Below are 18,002 nucleotides of genomic sequence, written 5' to 3'. Positions count from 1 at the left end.
TTTATCTTGTGTCCTTTAACCATTTGTACATTGTTAAAACACTGTATATATATAATATGACATTTGTAATGTCTTTATTGTTTTGAAACTTCTGTATGTGTAATGTTTACTGTTCATTTTTTATTGTTTATTTCACTTTATATATTATCTACCTCACTTGCTTTGGCAATGTTAACACATGTTTCCCATGCCAATAAAGCCCTTGAATTGAATTGAGAGAGAAAGAGAGAGAGAGGGAGAGAGAGATAGAAGTGGGACAATAAGCGAGAGAGAGTGAGAAAAAAGTGAAGAGAGATGACATAAAAACTGAAAGAGAGTAATGAGAGAGTGTTACCCAGGCTGACGAGGATCCTCTGGAGAGCCTGGTATGATGATGTCTGCAGGTCAAACAGAGTCAGCCTGTAGTCTGAGCTGAGTTGGGCTTCATGCCGAATCGACTCAAACAAGGCAGAAGCTCGGTACAGCTGGAGAGAGAGAAAGAGAATACACACCTACATCACACATTCATTCACACCTGAATACACACCCATGTGGCACCCCCATCGTGATATACACGCAATTCATTTTAATGGTGGTCCTTCTGTAGCTCAGTTGGTAGAGCATGGATGGCGCTTGTAACGCCAGGGTAGTGGGTTCGATCCCCGGGACCACCCATACGTAGAATGTATGCACACATGACTGTAAGTCGCTTTGGATAAAAGCGTCTGCTAAATGGCATATATTATATTATTATTAATCTTAAACATAGGGAATCTCAAAACCACATGAAACTGCAGTTTCATAGTCAACCAGCAGGTGTCAGCAGGACTCAAGAGAGGCAACAGTAACTTTGAAACACACAAATTGGTACCTGGTTCTGGGCCTCCTCCAGGTTGCTGCTGGCCCACAGTGACAGGCCCAGACGATGACGGATCCTAGCCTCCTCCTCTCTCCTCCCACACTGCTCTGCTAAACGCAGACCTGAAACAGAGAAAGAGAGAGAGGGAGTCTCAAAACATCATCAAATCACCCCTCTCCTACCCTCCCTCTTTCTTCAAGAACCATGTCTTCATTCATACTCTCTCTCGATCTCTCTTTCCTCTCACCTTCCTGCAGGTACATGACAGCCTGTGTGTAGTTCTGTAGCGCATGGTGTGTCCTCCCCAGGCTGCCGTACGCCAGTGTCTTGGCTGTGAGGTCATTATTCTGCGCTGCCACACTCAGGTGCTGCTCCTGATGACACCACCACAGACAGAAAGGTCAAGTCCCAAACCGTTTACCTGACAGAACCCACAGCAGAGAGGAAGAGGCGAAGCAAGAGGGATAACTGGGCCCAAAATATGTCTTCTCCAGCAGGAGGAATTTTTCCTTTTTTTCGCTCACCAAGTGAAACGTTTTTGTATGGAGGTCAATGAGAGTGCCAAATTTGGTTGACAAAAAATGTAATGGCTTATGTGCTAAGTGTGTCTTACTTGATCTAATATAAGTTTTAGAATGAGTTAGGTTGTTACAATTGACATCCTGGCAACTTTGAGAAAAAACACTTTATTTCGGAGTTGTGCCTGTTGTTCACATGAGTATCTGCCCTCTCATTGGCAAGAATGGTCCATCCTGATCTTGCCTCTTCCCGACTGCCTTCCATTTTTTAAGACATTTATTTTCATTGTTAGAGCGTCAGCTTGAGTATCTGGTCAATGTAATGGATAATCTGTGACCATAGCGTGTGTTTACCTGACAGGCCACAGCCCTTTCGTAGTTTCCCAGCTCCTCATAGGTCAATCCCAGGTTCCCGTAGGCCCTCCCCTGACTCCTCACACTTCCTGTTTCCTCCGCAATCTCTAATGCCCTCTGGTGCCACTGGAGAGAGAAACAGAGATGGATGGATGGACAGACGGACACAGACAAACAAACAATGGACCATTGCACGGGGAATATAATAATATCATTATAAGAACCAACCTGCAGAGCTGTCTCATTCTCTCCCATCAGCTGGTACACTCCACCCAACGCCCCGCTCGCTTCGCCCTCTAGTGCCCGGTCCTGGGAGGAACAGATTTAGAATATAATATATTGTATAATATATTATAGATTTATAACACACACACACACACACACACATATATATACACATACCGTACATACATTTATATATATATACACACATACATATATACACATACATATATACACATACATATATATATATATACATGCATCGAGAGAGAGAGAGAGAGAGAGAGAGAGAGAGAGAGAGAGAGAGAGAGAGAGAGAGAGAGAGAGAGAGAGAGACAGAGACAGAGACAGAGACAGAGACAGAGACAGAGACAGAGACAGAGACAGAGAGAGAGAGGGAGAGGGAGAGGGAGAGGGAGAGAGAGAGGGAGAGGGAGAGGGAGAGAGAGAGAGAGAGCGAGAGGGAGAGAGTGAGAGAGACAGAGAGAGAGAGACAGAGAGAGAGAGACAGAGAGAGAGAGAGGAGAGAGAGAGAGAGAGAGGAGAGGGAGAGAGAGAGAGAGAGAGAGAGAGAGAGAGAGAGAGAGAGAGAGAGAGAGAGAGAGAGAGAGAGAGAGAGATAGAGAGAGAGAGACAGAGACAGAGTGAGAGAGACAGAGACAGAGAGAGAGAGAGAGAGAGACAGAGAGAGACAGAGAGCGAGAGCGAAAGGGAGGGAGGAGTGTACTAAATGTTTGGACGCAGCTATTCATTCAAGAGTTGTTTTGACTATTTTCTACATATAGTGAAGACATCAAAACTATGAAATAACACATATGGAATCATGTAGTAACCAAAGAAGTGCCACTTCCACTACAGGTGTTTATTCCTACCTCCCTGCCATCAGTCATTCACTCATTCGAGAGGTAGAAGTCTTACCCCTGCGGTGGAGGCGATGTTGAGTTGATGCTCCAGGCAGGATAGGGCTTGTTCATAATTCCCCAGCTGGCTGTGTAGGTCTCCCAGCTCCCCATATGCCTGGGCCTGGGCCTTCCTTCCTCCACTTCCTCCCTCTCCACCTCCCGATCCGCCCAGCTCATGGGCCACCACCAGACGCTTCTCAAAACACACCAACGCCTGCTGGAGACTACCTAGAGATCTGACAGGAGAGGAGGAAGGGAGGAGATAGGACTTATTTTTGTTTAGTCCCATATCTCTCTTTAGAGTTGCTAACATAGGCCTGCTGTTTGCTGCAGATGAGTCACTATTGCACTCAGAAGGAGCCCTACCAATGATTTACATAAATGTGACTAGTTTCAGGAAACTAGGCGTATGTCGTGTGTCACTACTTCACAGGAGAGCCATTTGAACGTAAACTTTTTATTTGTATCATAATGCGTTTTTTTTTGGGCAGAAAAGCATTCTGGAACATGTGAACATTTGAACGTAAACTTTTTATTTGTATCATAATGCGTTTTTTTTTGGGCAGAAAAGCATTCTGGAACATGTGAACATTCATGTGCCTTAATAACAAACGTGTATGCCATCTGTAAATACAAATACAATTGTTAAATTACGAGCCTAGTTGGTTTAGCCACAGAAAAAGTCAGCAACCTTCCCGCTAGCCATGATTGGCTGAGATAATGAGTGGGCTGGACATGCCGAGAGACATGCTGTGGGCTGGACATGCTGGTCTGTCACTTCTGTCTATAATATGAGCTGGTCAGTACAGTGGGGCAAAAAAAGTATTTAGTCAGCCACCAATTGTACAAGTTCTCCCACTTAAACGAAGGAGTGGCTTCGTAAGAAGCACTTCAAGGTCCTGGAGTGGCTTAGTCAGTCTCCAGATCTCAACCCCATAGAAAATCCTTGGAGGGAGTTGAAAGTCTGTGTTGCCCAGCAACAGCCCCAAAACATCACTGCTCTAGAGGAGATCTGCAAACGCCCTTTGTTTACTGTGATATAGCTTCAGTTATACTGCAGCTCATGTTTGTTATGTTACTATAACTCTGTGTTTGTTATGTGTTACTATAACTAGCTATAACGTGCTCTGTTCTGTTACTGTGTTCTAGCTGTGTTCTGTGTTCTTTATTGACCCCAGGAAACATGTGGAGGAATGGGCCAAAATACCAGCAACAGTGTGTGAAAACCTTGTGAAGACTTACAGAAAACGTTTGACCTCTGTCATTGCCAACAAAGGGTATATAACAAAGTATTGAGATAAACTTTTGTTATTGACCAAATACTTATTTTCCACCATAATTTGCAAATAAACTCATTAAAAATCCTACAATGTGATTTTCTGGATTTTCTTTTTCTTATTTTGTCTGTCATAGTTGACGTGTACCTATGATGAAAATTACAGGATTCTCTCATCTTTTTAAGTGGGAGAACTTGCACAATTGGTGGCTGACTAAATATTTTTTTGCCCCACTGTGTGTAGGTAATCCTTTCCAAAATGCATTTAAAAAATATATATTGTAGTAGAATTCCATAAGTGTTGCTCTCCACTTTCTGGAGGACCGAGTTTTGAAATCAGTGTATGATAGCTAAGGAGATGGAGAAAATTCTGCCGTTTGATTCCAAATATGCAGACAAAGTTGAAAATAGAACACACAGAAGGCTGTTGTATTAAAACACCTGTCTCTGGATTACATCTTCAAACTAAGGGCAACCATCCGTGACAGAGAGGGAGAAGCGTCCATCCATATATATGGGTAAGACAGTCTAGATAGCTACATTTTCAGATATTACACATTTCTAATTTTGTCAGGAAGTAGTTATAATTTCAAGTTAAAGTGTACTGTTAGCTAGCTAAAGTTACATGTATGATCTGTGTAGTAATATTATTCGTATCTCACAGTCATTTGCATTGCTAGTTATAGCTTAATGTTAGCTAGCTAACATTGAACTTTGTTGGTTAGCTACCTAAATCAAATCAAATTTTATTTGTCACATACACATGGTTAGCAGATGTTAAATGCGAGTGTAGCGAAATGCTTGTGCTTCTAGTTCCGACAATGCAGTGATAACCAACAAGTAATCTAACTAACAATTCCAAAACTATTGTCTTATACACAGTGTAAGGGGATAAGGAACATGTACATAAGGATATATGAATGAGTGATGGTACAGAGCAGCATACAGTAGATGGTATCGAGTACAGTATATACATATGAGATGAGTGTGTAGACAAAGTAAACAAAGTGGCATAGTTAAAGTGGCTAATGATACATGTGTTACATAAGGATGCAGTCGATGATGTAGAGTACAGTATATACATATGCATATGAGATGAATAATGTAGGGTAAGTAACATTATATAAGGTAGCATTGTTTAAAGTGGCTAGTGATATATTTACATCATTTCCCATCAATTCCCATTATTAAAATGGCTGGAGTTGGGTCAGTGTCAATGACAGTGTGTTGGCAGCAGCCACTCAATGTTAGTGGTGGCTGTTTAACAGTCTGATGGCCTTGAGATAGAAGCTGTTTCTCAGTCTCTCGGTCCCAGCTTTGATGCACCTGTACTGACCTCGCCTTCTGGATGATAGCGGGGTGAACAGGCAGTGGTTCGGTGGTTGATGTCCTTGATGATCTTTATGGCCTTCCTGTAACATCGGGTGGTGTAGGTGTCCTGGAGGGCAGGTAGTTTGCCCCCGGTGATGCGTTGTGCAGTCCTCACTACCCTCTGGAGAGCCTTACGGTTGAGGGCGGAGCAGTTGCCGTACCAGGCGGTGATACAGCCCGCCAGGATGCTCTCGATTGTGCATCTGTAGAAGTTTGTGAGTGCTTTTGGTGACAAGCCGAATTTCTTCAGCCTCCTGAGGTTGAATAGGCGCTGCTGCGCCTTCTTCACGACGCTGTCAGTGTGAGTGGACCAATTCAGTTTGTCTGTGATGTGTATGCCGAGGAACTTAAAACTAGCTACCCTCTCCACTACTGTTCCATCGATGTGGATAGGGGGGTGTTCCCTTTGCTGTTTCCTGAAGTCCACAATCATCTCCTTAGTTTTGTTGACGTTGAGTGTGAGGTTATTTTCCTGACACCACACTCCGAGGGCCCTCACCTCCTCCCTGTAGGCCGTCTCGTCGTTGTTGGTAATCAAGCCTACCACTGTTGTGTCGTCCGCAAACTTGATGATTGAGTTGGAGGCGTGCGTGGCCACGCAGTCGTGGGTGAACAGGGAGTACAGGAGAGGGCTCAGAACGCACCCTTGTGGGGCCCCGTGTTGAGGATCAGCGGGGAGGAGATGTTGTTGCCTACCCTCACCACCTGGGGGCGGCCCGTCAGGAAGTCCAGTACCCAGTTGCACAGGGCGGGGTCGAGACCCAGGGTCTCGAGCTTGATGACGAGCTTGGAGGGTACTATGGTGTTGAATGCCGAGCTGTAGTCGATGAACAGCATTCTCACATAGGTATTCCTCTTGTCCAGGTGGGTTAGGGCAGTGTGCAGTGTGGTTGAGATTGCATCGTCTGTGGACCTATTTGGGCGGTAAGCAAATTGGAGTGGGTCTAGGGTGTCAGGTAGGGTGGAGGTGATATGGTCCTTGACTAGTCTCTCAAAGCACTTCATGATGACGGAAGTGAGTGCTACGGGGCGGTAGTCGTTTAGCTCAGTTACCTTAGCTTTCTTGGGAACAGGAACAATGGTGGCCCTCTTGAAGCATGTGGGAACAGCAGACTGGTATAGGGATTGATTGAATATGTCCGTAAACACACCGGCCAGCTGGTCTGCGCATGCTCTGAGGGCGCGGCTGGGGATGCCGTCTGGGCCTGCAGCCTTGCGAGGGTTAACACGTTTAAATGTCTTACTCACCTCGGCTGCAGTGAAGGAGAGACCGCATGTTTCCGTTGCAGGCCGTGTCAGTGGCACTGTATTGTCCTCAAAGCGGGCAAAAAGTTATTTAGTCTGCCTGGGAACAAGACATCCTGGTCCGTGACTGGGCTGGATTTCATCTTGTAGTCCGTGATTGACTGTAGACCCTGCCACATGCCTCTTGTGTCTGAGCATGCCACTTTGTCTTGTACTGTGTGGTCCTTCTGAGCCATTGAATTGAGATTCCACTTTGTATGCACACATGACTGTACTGACGCTTAGCTTGTTAATAGCCTTGCGGAGGGAATAGCTGCACTGTTTGTATTCAGTCATGTTGCCAGACACCTTGCCCTGATTAAAAGCAGTGGTTCGCGCTTTCAGTTTCATGCGAATGCTGCCATCAATCCACGGTTTCTGGTTAGGGAATGTTTTTATCGTTGCTATGGGAACGACATCTTCGACGCACGTTCTAATGAACTCGCACACCGAATCAGCGTATTCGTCAATATTTCCATCTGACGCAATACGAAACATATCCCAGTCCACGTGATGGAAGCAGTCTTGGAGTGTAGAGTCAGCTTGGTCTGACCAGCGTTGGACAGACCTCAGCGTGGGAGCCTCTTGTTTTAATTTCTGCCTGTAGGCAGGGATCAGCAAAATGGAGTCGTGGTCAGCTTTTCCGAAAGGGGGGCGGGGCAGGGCCTTATATGCGTCGCGGAAGTTAGAGTAACAATGATCCAAGGTTTTACCACCCCTGGTTGTGCAATCGATATGCTGATAAAATTTAGGGAGTCTTGTTTTCAGATTGGCTTTGTTAAAATCGCCAGCTACAATGAATGCAGCCTCCGGATAAATGGTTTCCAGTTTGCAAAGAGTTAAATAAAGTTCGTTCAGAGCCATCGATGTGTCTGCTTGGGGGGGGATATATACGGCTGTGATTATAATCGAAGAGAATTCTCTTGGAAGATAATGCGGTCTACATTTGATTGTGAGGAATTCTAAATCAGGTGAACAGAAGGATTTGAGTTCCTGTATGTTTCCTTCATCACACCATGTCCCGTTAGTCATGAGGCATACGCCCCCGCCACTCTTCTTACCAGAAAGATGTTTGTTTCTGTCGGCGCGATGCGTGGAGAAACCCGTTGGCTGCACCGCCCTGGATAGCGTCTTTCCAGTAAGCCATGTTTCCGTAAAGCAGAGAACGTTGCAGTCTCTGATGTCCCTCTGGAATGCCACCCTTGCTCGAATTTCATCAACCTTGTTGTCGAGAGACTGGACATTGGCAAGAAGAATGCTGGGAAGTGGTGCGCGATGTGCCCTTTTTCGGAGTCTGACCAAAACACCGCCGCGTTTCCCTCTTTTTCGGAGTCGTTTCCTTGGGTCCCTGCAGATTCATGCAGGGTAGTAATGCTATGATTTGGGATTATGGTTCACTGTTTAGCTAGCTGTCTAAACAAAAGACTCCACTATGCAAGTAACTATTGTCAGGATTTGGCCAGGGTTGTTCCGGTTTTTGGTCACTAGATGCCCCCATTGTGCCTTTTGACCTTTTGTTTTCCCTTGATCCCCATTATTATTTGCACCTGTGCCTCGTTTCCCCTGATTGTATTTAAACCCTTTGTTTTCCTCTGTTCTTTGCTCTGTGTTTGTATGTTATCACCCAGCCCTAGTACTCTGTGAACTCTTGTTGATCCCGGTGGACTCTCTTGTGGAATTCTGTTTTTTTGTTCTTGTTTGTTTGTTTTTGAGTATCTTTTGAGGCTTTTTGTGCTATACCTTCCACCTTGTGGATTTACCTTTTTGTCTTGGAGGATTACCTTTGTTCTTGTGGAATTCCTTTTGAGGTTGTGGAGTAACATGTTTTCCTGAAGAACTTCACTTTTTACTTAATTAAATACACCGTCTCAAGTACTACTGTGTCTGCCTCATCTTCTGGATTCTGCCGACTATTCGTGGCTCAGTTGGTTAAGTGACTGTTTCTCACTCCGGAGACCCGGGTTCGTAACCGGGTCCTGACAACTATTTCAATAGAATGTTTATGATGTCACAGCGACAACTGTCGATAGACGTAGCTGGTAAATTAACTGACGAATTTACAAACGGCTGGTGTCAGTAAATGTTGGCAGAAAAGCGTAATTACACTTTTGCCAACAGCACGGTTGCAGTTGGCAAACGCTCTGGATCACATTAAAACAGCCTAACCATCTCTGCTAGGGTGAGTAAAAAGGTCAGAGTGAGCTGTTCGCTCATTTGTGTCTGGAAGTAGCTAACAAGCTAGCCAACGTTAGCCAGTTAGCTTGGGTGCTTGACTGCTGTTGTTAGGTCAGAATACTCGGATCGACCCTACTCCTTGGCCAGAGCATCCAGTGTGAGCTCTGAACGCTCCGAGAGCGAAACGCTCTGAATTTACAAGCGGACAATGTGACAACGCTATGAGTTTATAAACGCCCAGAGCACACTCTGGCACTTCGGATTAAATTTACGAACACACCCTTGGTATAACCCAGTCTTGAAACATTGGTTGTTTAGTACATAGCCTCACATGTGAATCCTTAAAGAGATGGGTGAGGCTAAAGCTTAAAGGGGGTGTGAAAGATGCTAAATGGGTGTAGACAAAGAGGAGCTCTCCACTAGGTACCAAAACATTCAAGGGCCATTTTCTCAAAAGTGAGATTACAAGTTTATCAACTTTCAAAGCAGAATTACTTTCCCATTGTTCTTCAACTGTAGTGTATGATATACCAGTCTCTACTTTTATCTAATGTAAAAAAAATGTTGCTACGTAAGGGCGAATTGAGCCAGGCGGTCACAAATGCATTTCATATTAAGTACACATAAGCCACACCATAAAACACTCCATTCTCAAAACAGCAAAAGCTTCTAGTTTCCCACAAAGCTATATGTAAAACTTAAGGAAGCTAACAAGCTAACAATTAAGCAATAACTTCAGGACATGTTGATTTTGCTAGTATGAGATGAAAATAAACATGCACAGCTTTGTGGGAGGGAATGTAAAAGAGGCTGTGTCTGAAAATTAACATCAAGCTGTGGCTTTTATCAGTATAATTACATTCCTTATTCTTTCATTATTCTGTCCTTCCCTCACCAGGGATCAGCAGAGGGAGAGAGAGACAGTGTGTATGTATGTGTGTGTCTTTTACCTGTGTGCGTTACCCAGTCCCCTGTAGGCTCTCTCCTGGTCCTGAATATGGTTGAGACTCTGAGCCACAGTCAGAAACATCTCACAGTACTTTATAGCTTCCTCAAAGTCTCCCAGAGAGTCATAACAGTCTGCTAGGTTCCCGTAGGCCCTGCCTCTATCCAGCACACACTCAGCCCCACTCAGCTGCTCCAGCATGGCCAACTGCTGCTCAAAATACCCAATGGCCTCCTCCAAGACGCCCATGTTCATCTTAGCGATGCCCATGTTGCCCTGGACCTGTGCCTCCACGCAGGCATCTCTGAGGCCCTGTGTCAGGGTGAGCTGGGCCTGGTAACACTGGAAGGCTGTGGGGTAGTCTGTCAGGGCCATGTGGACGGCTGCCAGGCGGCCCAGAGCACCACACTGCCCCCGCTGGTCGTCTAGAGCAGTGCGGGCAGACAGCTCCTGCTGGTGGAAGGACAAGGCCAGGTCGTACTGACGGAGGAGTCTGGGGGAGGACATTTCTATTACTTCCCAGTCAATATTAACTAAAAACATATGAGAAGTTAATAAATAACATTTTAGATGCTAGCCTACCTGTGGGCAGAGCCTAGCGCTGAGTAGGCATCAGCCTCCATCTTGTGTTCTTTGACCTCCTGAGCCAGGGTGAGCTGCTGCTGGTAGAACCTCACCGCCCCGGCCACGTCACCCCGACACACACACACATCCCCCAGGTTTCCCAGGGCACGGAACACTGCCTGGACACACACACACACACACACACACACACACACACACACACACACACACACACACACACACACACACACACACACACACACACACACACACACACACACACACACACACACACACACACACACTTTTAATGTCAAATCTCACCACCCCTGTCAAGTCCCCTCAACACACACGCAGACCCACTTCCGACCCATTCCTCCAATCCCAGTTGTGTTAATGACTGTCTGTACCTGACTGTTGTTCAGAGCCTGAGCCAGGGACAGCAGGTATCTCTGACAGTCCTCAGCCTTGCTATATTCCCCCAGGGCTTTGTAGGCCAGACCCAGGTTACAGTAGGCTTTAGCCTGGGACAACTTATCACCCAGGTCTTTAGCCAGGGCCAGGTCCTGCTCATAATACCTGTCAGTAAAGAAAAAAAAGAAAATGACTAAGAGTGTGTGGCTCATCTTCTTCACAAAGTTGAGACCTTTGTGTCATTTATTTGGAGAGGTCGGGACAATCTTTATGAGTTATTATTATACATACAAGGTGTATGAAGAGTGTGTCCTACCTGACGGCCTCCCTGTACTGTCCCAGGCAGTAGTGTGTGTAGGCCAGGTTGTGGCAGACCTTGCCCTCTCCCTCCAGGTCCTGTAGCTGAGGTGACAGGGTCAGGTACTGCTGGTAGTAGGGAACTGCCTGGACATACTCCCCTCTACAGCAATGGAAGTTACCCAGGTTACCTACACACACACACACACACACACCCTTTACCTTTAGGAATCATTCAAGTTGATTTAATATGGTTTTGTATTACTTTGTCCATCTGTCCGTCCGTTACCTAGTGCCCTGGCCGTGCTCTGCGTGTCTCGTAGCTCGCGTGCGATGGACAGGTGGTGCAGGTAGTGCTGGAGAGCCTGGTCGTGAGCGCCCAGTGCCTGATAAGCTACAGCCAGGTTACCATGGGTAGAGGCCTGGGAGGGACGGTCATTCACCTGGGAGAGGAAAGAAAGGTCAATACCAGGGCCGCATTCAGCAGGACACAAAGTTGGCCAACGTTCAGATAGAAATGTATGATGCAGAACAAACATATCTCTTTGGTATATAAAATAAGGAATCACGTCAGCTCTAGTCATGGTATTTCTATCTGCAACGTTCTACAATGGTTTCATCCTGAATATGGCCCAGGTGTTTGTGTGTCTGCCTCCAGTGATATCGGCTACCTACGATACCGTACAGCCTGGTCGTACGTCCCGTGTGTGTGTTTGTTCACATGTGTGCGTTCACATGTGTGTTCAAGTGTGCATCCACACCTCGAGTGATATGTGCAGTTCCTGCCGGTGGTAGCGTACAGCTTGGTCATACATCCTCAGAGCGTTGTAGGCATTTCCCATGTTCCCATAGGCCCTGCCCTGAGCAGCATAGTCCCCCAGCTCCTGGACCAAACACAGGTGGGCCTTGTGGAGCTTCAACGCTGCATCGTACTCCCCCTTCATCTGATGGATTATACCTGAGAGAGAGAGGCACAGAGGGGCGTTTTCCGTCCAGTGAGTGAGAGTGAGTGGCGGCCAAACAGAGATTAGACATGAGGATGACCGATTAGGATCGCAGTAGACCGTCTGACACTAGGCCTATTCAGGAGGACGGAACATTGCGGAACATTCAGATAGGGAATTGTCGGGTACACCATCAAGCACACCTACAGTTAACCTGTTTTCTTGCTAATGGACTCTTTTGGCACCGCTAATAACCAGTCGTCATTGTTCCCCACCTCCACCTCCCAGCTGTGAATCCCTGAGGTGAATCCCTTTGAACCCAGAATGTCTAAGTACCCACTAAACCTCTCTGGGTTGTCTGGAAGGCTCCTATCCTCAGTCTTAGTTCTTAGGCTGATCAGGTCCTCTGAGAGATGGAGAGAGGATGCAGCTGTGTTTGGGTCCAGAACTACAGGTGTGCAGTCCAAAATGCGCTGCATCTTCTGCTAGACCTATAAGCCAAGGTTGCCCAAGTGTTTGCCACGTCGACCAGAGCTCCAGAGACAAGCGGAGGGTCAAGAGGAGAATCTCTGCTTTCATCTTCACGGTCTTGTAGCTTTGCAGGAATGCGGTGTCATCACCCGACAGCTTCTCCTCTACCTCCCTGATTCTAGTAGACAGAGAAGACATCCTTTTAATCTTCTCCCCTCTTCCTCCCTCAGCTTGGCTATTCTCTCTGCCTCTCAAATTCCTCTTTTATCTCTGTTTTCTGGGCCTGTGCCCCAATGTAAGATGACATTTTCTCCCAGGAGGGTTTGGTCTTGTCAACGACAGCCATTTTATTCTGTAGCGCCGTCAGTGGTGTTCTGAGCTCCTCCCTCTGGGTAGCAGCCTTCTTCACAGAGTAGAAACTGTGGCCTGCATGCTCAGAAATACTCTACACACTCACCCTCCAGGCAGAACAAGTCAAGCTTATGTTAGCGGAGGCCACACACATTGTGTAGGCCTGTGAAGTGTGTTTGGCGCATTGGAGCCTGTGGGGGTTCTCCATGCGAGGTCTCCTCTTTGGGTATCTTTCTGGGCAGCTGGCTGTCTGTGCACTACTTTTCCCTCTGCAGGGTCTCAGGGTTGCCGAGAAACGTCTGTCCGCAGACAGAGCAGACCTTGGTCCCGCCCTGCTTCCAGGTGGCCTCCAGGCAGATCCTGCAGAAGCTATGGTTGCAGTAGAGGATGATGGGTCTGTGAAGATCTCACAGCAGATGGGACATGACAGGTCATCCTCCAGAGGGGAGAGAGAGGCTGCCATCCTCTCTGGACAACTGGAGAGCGAATGAGAGAGAGGTTGTTAGAATGATATTTTTAAGAAATTGAGAAAGTGCCAGTGCCAATGAGAGTGTGAGTACGTGTGTTGTGTGTTAGTGTGTTCAAATACAACGTTGGTTAGATATAGAGAGACTGACTAAGAGGATGCTACAGTAGTCATAATGGCAGCTTAACTTTACCCAGCAACTTTAGCTACGGAACGGTAACGTGATATGTGATGCTCCATATCACAGTTATGGCTTAGCTACTGTAAAGTATAGCAAACAATTTTTCAACTAACCTGTTCCTGGCTGTCACGCCCTGACCATAGAGAGCTTCTTATTCTCTATGTTGGTTAGGTCGGGGTGTGACTCGGGTGAGTCATCTCAGTGATTTATATTTATATGTTGGCCTGGTATGGTTCCTAATCAGAGGCAGCTGTTTATCGTTGTCTCTGATTGGGGATCATATTTAGGCAGCCATTTCCCCTTTGTGTTTTGGTGGGATCTTGACTATGGATAGTTGCCTGTTAGCATTATTGTTAGGTTCACGTTTCGTTTGAGATTTATTGTTTTGTTTTGCTGTGAGTTTCACTTAGTAATAAAAAGATGTGGAACCCAGATCACGCTGCTCTTTGGTCCACTTATTATTAGCGTGACAGAAGATCCCACCAACAACGGACCAAGCAGTGTGCCCGGGAGGTAATGGCATCCTGGTCTTTGGAGGAGATTAGGGAGAGAACATCCTGCACTTGGGACGACAAAATGGAGGGAGAGAAGAGCCTGCCATGGAAGCAGGCGGAAGCAGCGAAGGAGGGACAGAGACGAAGTCGGTGAGGAAGGCCACAGAAACCCCAATCACTTTTTTGGGGGGGGCACATGGAGCGGTCGTTCAGAGCCGAGGAGTGGGCCAGAGCCGGTCTGGGAGAAGAAGGAGAATTTGGAGGAGAGAGAAATGGGAGAGTTGTTGAGTTGGTGGAGGATGCACGGATTTGGACTAAAGGAACGTGTTGTCAGTTTGGTGCCACCTGAGTCAGCTCCACGTACTCGTCATGAGAAGTGTGTTAAAGTTCCGGAACAATTGATGCCGTCTATATGCACCATGTCTCCAATGCACCTTCACACCCCAGTACGTCCTGTGCCAGCTCCTTGCACTTGCCGTGAGAAGTGTGTTAAAGTTCTGGTACCATTGATGCCGGCTATACGCACCAGGTCTCCAGTGTGTCTCCACAGCCCTGTGCGTCCTGTGCCTGCTCCTTGCACTCTCCCTCAACTGTGCTTTCCCAGTCCGGAACGTCCTGTGCCTGCTCCTCGCACTCTGCCTCAAGTGCATCTTCCCAGTCCAGTACGTCCTGTGCCTCCTCCCTGCACTCGCCCTGGGGTGCGAGTCACCAGCCCGGTGCCACCTGTGCCGGTCCCACGCATCAGGCCTCCTGTGCACCTCCACGGTCCAGTACGTCCTGTGCCTGCTCCTCGCTACTCGTGCTGAGGTTTGTGTCACCATCCCGGTACCACCAGTGCCGGCCCCACGCACCAAGCTTCCGGCGACAGTTCCCAGTCCAGAGCTTCCGACGACAGTTCCCAGTCCAGAGCTTCCGGCGACAGTCTGCAGTCCAGAAACTCCAGCGACGGTCTGCATCCCAGAGCCTCCAGCGACGGTCTGCGGTCCAGAGCCTCCAGCGACGGTCTGCGGTCCAGAGCCTCCAGCGGAGGTTCCTGGTCCAGAGCCTCCTGCGGGGGTTCCCAGTCCAGAGCCCACTGCGACGATCCATGGTCCGGTTCCTCCGGCGACGATCTACGGTCCAGTGCCCCCGGCGACGATCCACAGTCCGGAGCATTCGGCGACAATCCCCGCACCAGAGTCGCCATTGAAGATGAAGATTAAGTATCCGTAAGCGGAGTGGGTACTTCGCCCTGCACCGGAGCCGCCCCCACCGGTAGATGCCCACCCGGACCCTCCCCTATTGAGTCAGGTTTTGCGGACAGAGTCTGCACCTTTGGGGGGGGGTGTACTGTTACGCCCTGACCATAGAAAGCTTTTTATTCTCTGTTGGCTAGGTCGGGGTGTGACTAGGGTGGGCCATCTAGGTGATTTATATTTCTATGTTGGCCTGGCATGGTTCCCAATCAGAGGCAGCTGTTTATAGTTGTCTCTGATTGGGGATCATATTTAGGCAGCCATTTCCCCTTTGTGTTGTGGTGGGATATTGACTATGGATAGTTGCCTGTTAGTACTATTGTTAGCTTCACGTTTCGTTTGAGATTTATTGTTTTGTTTTGCTGTGAGTTTCAATTAGTAATAAAAAGATGTGGAACCCAGATCACGCTGCACTTTGGTCCACTTATTATAACGAGCGTGACACTGGCGATATTTTCTTTGTTCTCGATACGGGGGAAAAAAGTGTATCTTATAAATGTCCAGTTGCAGGTGGTTCTATCAAAAACCTTAGAAACCACTAGATCCTGCAAAGATACTGGGCGGCGCACAATTGGCCCAGTGTCGTCCGGGTTTGGCCGGTGTAGGCCATCATTGTAAATAAGAATTTGTTTTTAACAGGCCTGACTAGTTAAATAAAGGTTAAAAACCAAAACAATGTAATCATAATAATGTGCAGAACCTAAGATGGCGAGGAACCTCCAAGTGCGGTACAAAACATGGACTTAATATCTTTAATAATTGTCTCTGGTTTTTGTAGCACCACCTGCAACTGGACATTTATTAGATACACATTTTCCCGGTATCGAGAACAAAGAAAAATATCGTCAGGAACAGGTTAGTTGAAAAGTTATTTGCTGTACTTTACAGTAGCTAAGCCATAACTGTGATATGGAGCATCACATAGCTATCACATTACAATTCAGTAGCTACCAGCAACCTTAGCTCGCGGAATATAACAGACTAATGTGATGTTTCATTAGCCGTTACAGGTTAGGTACCGTTTTGCATAGCATAGAGAATTTTCAACCAACCTTAACTTGTCGATACTCAGTGGTGTAAAGTACTTAAGTAAAACTACTTTAAAGTACTACTTAAGTCGTTTTTTGGGTTATCTGTACTTTACTTTACTATTTATATATATGACAACTTTTAATTTTACTCCACTACATTCCTAAAGAAAAGGATGTACTTTTACTCCATACATTTCCTTGACACCCAAAAGTACTCGTTACATTTGGAATTCTTAACAGGACAGGAAAATGGTCCAATTCATGCACTTATCAAGAGAACATCCCTGCTCATCCCTACTGCCTCTGATTTGGCGGACTCACTAAACACAAATGCTTCATTTGTGAACGATGTCTAAGTGTTGGAGTGTGCCCGATTATACGTAAATGTAAAAAACAAGAACATTGTGCCATAGACTTTGCAATATATATGGAATTTGAAAAGATTTATACTTTTACTTCGATACTTTGATAAGTATATTTTTTTAAATTTCATTTACTTTTGATACTTTAAGTATATTTCAAATCAAATACTTTTAGACTTTTACTCAAGTAGTATTTTACTGGGTGACTTTCACTTTTACTTTTTCTGTTAAGGTATCTTTACTTTTACTCAAGTATGACAATTGGTTACTTTTTCCACCACTGTTGAAACTCCCTTTACTCCCGACTTGGAAGACAACAAATGTCTTCTAAACATCTATGTCTAGTTTCAGGGGGTGTGCGTCACAATCTTGTTTATTTCAAATCTTCTTTCATTGATCAAGACATGCGAGTGTCATCTTGACATGCAGCACTTTGTGGTGGACACCCACCTGTCTCAATCAAATATTTTTATGGACAGCTCTATGACCATGTGATGAGTGGAGGAGAGAGACAGCGAGGGAGACTGTCTGTCGGTCTGATCCAGTGTGTGTGTGTGTGTGTTTCCACAATTTGCTGGGCCATTGACCACTGAACCTGTAGTGTGTGTGTCTGTATGTGAAATGTTCAAACGTAAAGAATGACCTGCCCCAATAATAAATGTGAGATTTATAAGGGAATTTACCAGGGCTCAGCCACATACCCTCCCCCTGAAAACCCCTTTAAATCAATTAAGGTGGTTCGGGTTGAACCGGGCTATGACCCGTCAAGTGACTGGGTGAAGCTGCTGAGGCAGGAGCACCCTGCTCAAATCTAAAAGTAATCAGCGCCGCTCAGTGATGTTGTCAAGAAGATTATTTCCTTGTAACAATTTTCGTTGGTGGAAGAAGGAGAGGAGGACCAAAGTGCAGCGTGGTAGGTATCCATAATACTTTTAATCAAAAATGACTACACAAACAAAAACAACAAAACGATAAATGAACAGTTCTGACAGGTGCAACAAACACTAACTAGAAAATAACTACCCACAAACAAGAGGCTACCTAAGTATGGTTCTCAATCAGAGACAACGACAGACAGCTGTCCCTGATTGAGAACCATACCTGGCCAAAAACAAAGAAATACAAAAACATAGAAAACAGAACATAGATCGTCCACCCTAGTCTAACCAAAATAGAGAATAAAAAGCCTCTCTATGGCCAGGGCGTGATACACCTGCTCGCAGAGGGTCAATATCATCAAGAACATGGAAGTAAAAGTGAGAAGTCTCTTCAAAGCAAGTAGAAACCTCAGTGAGACTTTTTCTTG

At 46.3% G+C, this 18,002-nt stretch overlaps 1 protein-coding gene across 6 annotated transcripts in view; it reads right to left on the bottom strand.

The window, feature by feature from the left end:
- The window catches only part of LOC124048694 (tetratricopeptide repeat protein 28-like), a 117,756-nt gene that overhangs the window by 10,755 nt on the left and 88,999 nt on the right, over positions 1-18,002 (bottom strand). For all 6 annotated transcript variants that reach the window (XR_006841273.1, XM_046369718.1, XM_046369717.1 and 3 more), the window contains 12 exons: positions 11,923-12,119; positions 11,451-11,604; positions 11,181-11,352; positions 10,861-11,029; positions 10,469-10,629; positions 9,891-10,379; positions 2,851-3,070; positions 1,939-2,019; positions 1,711-1,836; positions 1,086-1,212; positions 851-960; positions 335-464 (listed from right to left, as the gene is read on the bottom strand). Coding sequence is in view for 5 of the 6 variants with exons in the window: in XM_046369718.1 (XP_046225674.1) it covers positions 335-464; positions 851-960; positions 1,086-1,212; positions 1,711-1,836; positions 1,939-2,019; positions 2,851-3,070; positions 9,891-10,379; positions 10,469-10,629; positions 10,861-11,029; positions 11,181-11,352; positions 11,451-11,604; positions 11,923-12,119 (2,136 nt within the window). In the remaining variant the exon portion in view is untranslated. The remainder of the gene's footprint in view (positions 1-334; positions 465-850; positions 961-1,085; positions 1,213-1,710; positions 1,837-1,938; positions 2,020-2,850; positions 3,071-9,890; positions 10,380-10,468; positions 10,630-10,860; positions 11,030-11,180; positions 11,353-11,450; positions 11,605-11,922; positions 12,120-18,002) is intronic.

The sequence above is a fragment of the Oncorhynchus gorbuscha genome, linkage group LG11 (genome assembly GCF_021184085.1).
Source record: "Oncorhynchus gorbuscha isolate QuinsamMale2020 ecotype Even-year linkage group LG11, OgorEven_v1.0, whole genome shotgun sequence".
Lineage (NCBI taxonomy): Eukaryota > Metazoa > Chordata > Actinopteri > Salmoniformes > Salmonidae > Oncorhynchus > Oncorhynchus gorbuscha.
This window is presented reverse-complemented; position numbering and strand designations above follow the sequence as displayed.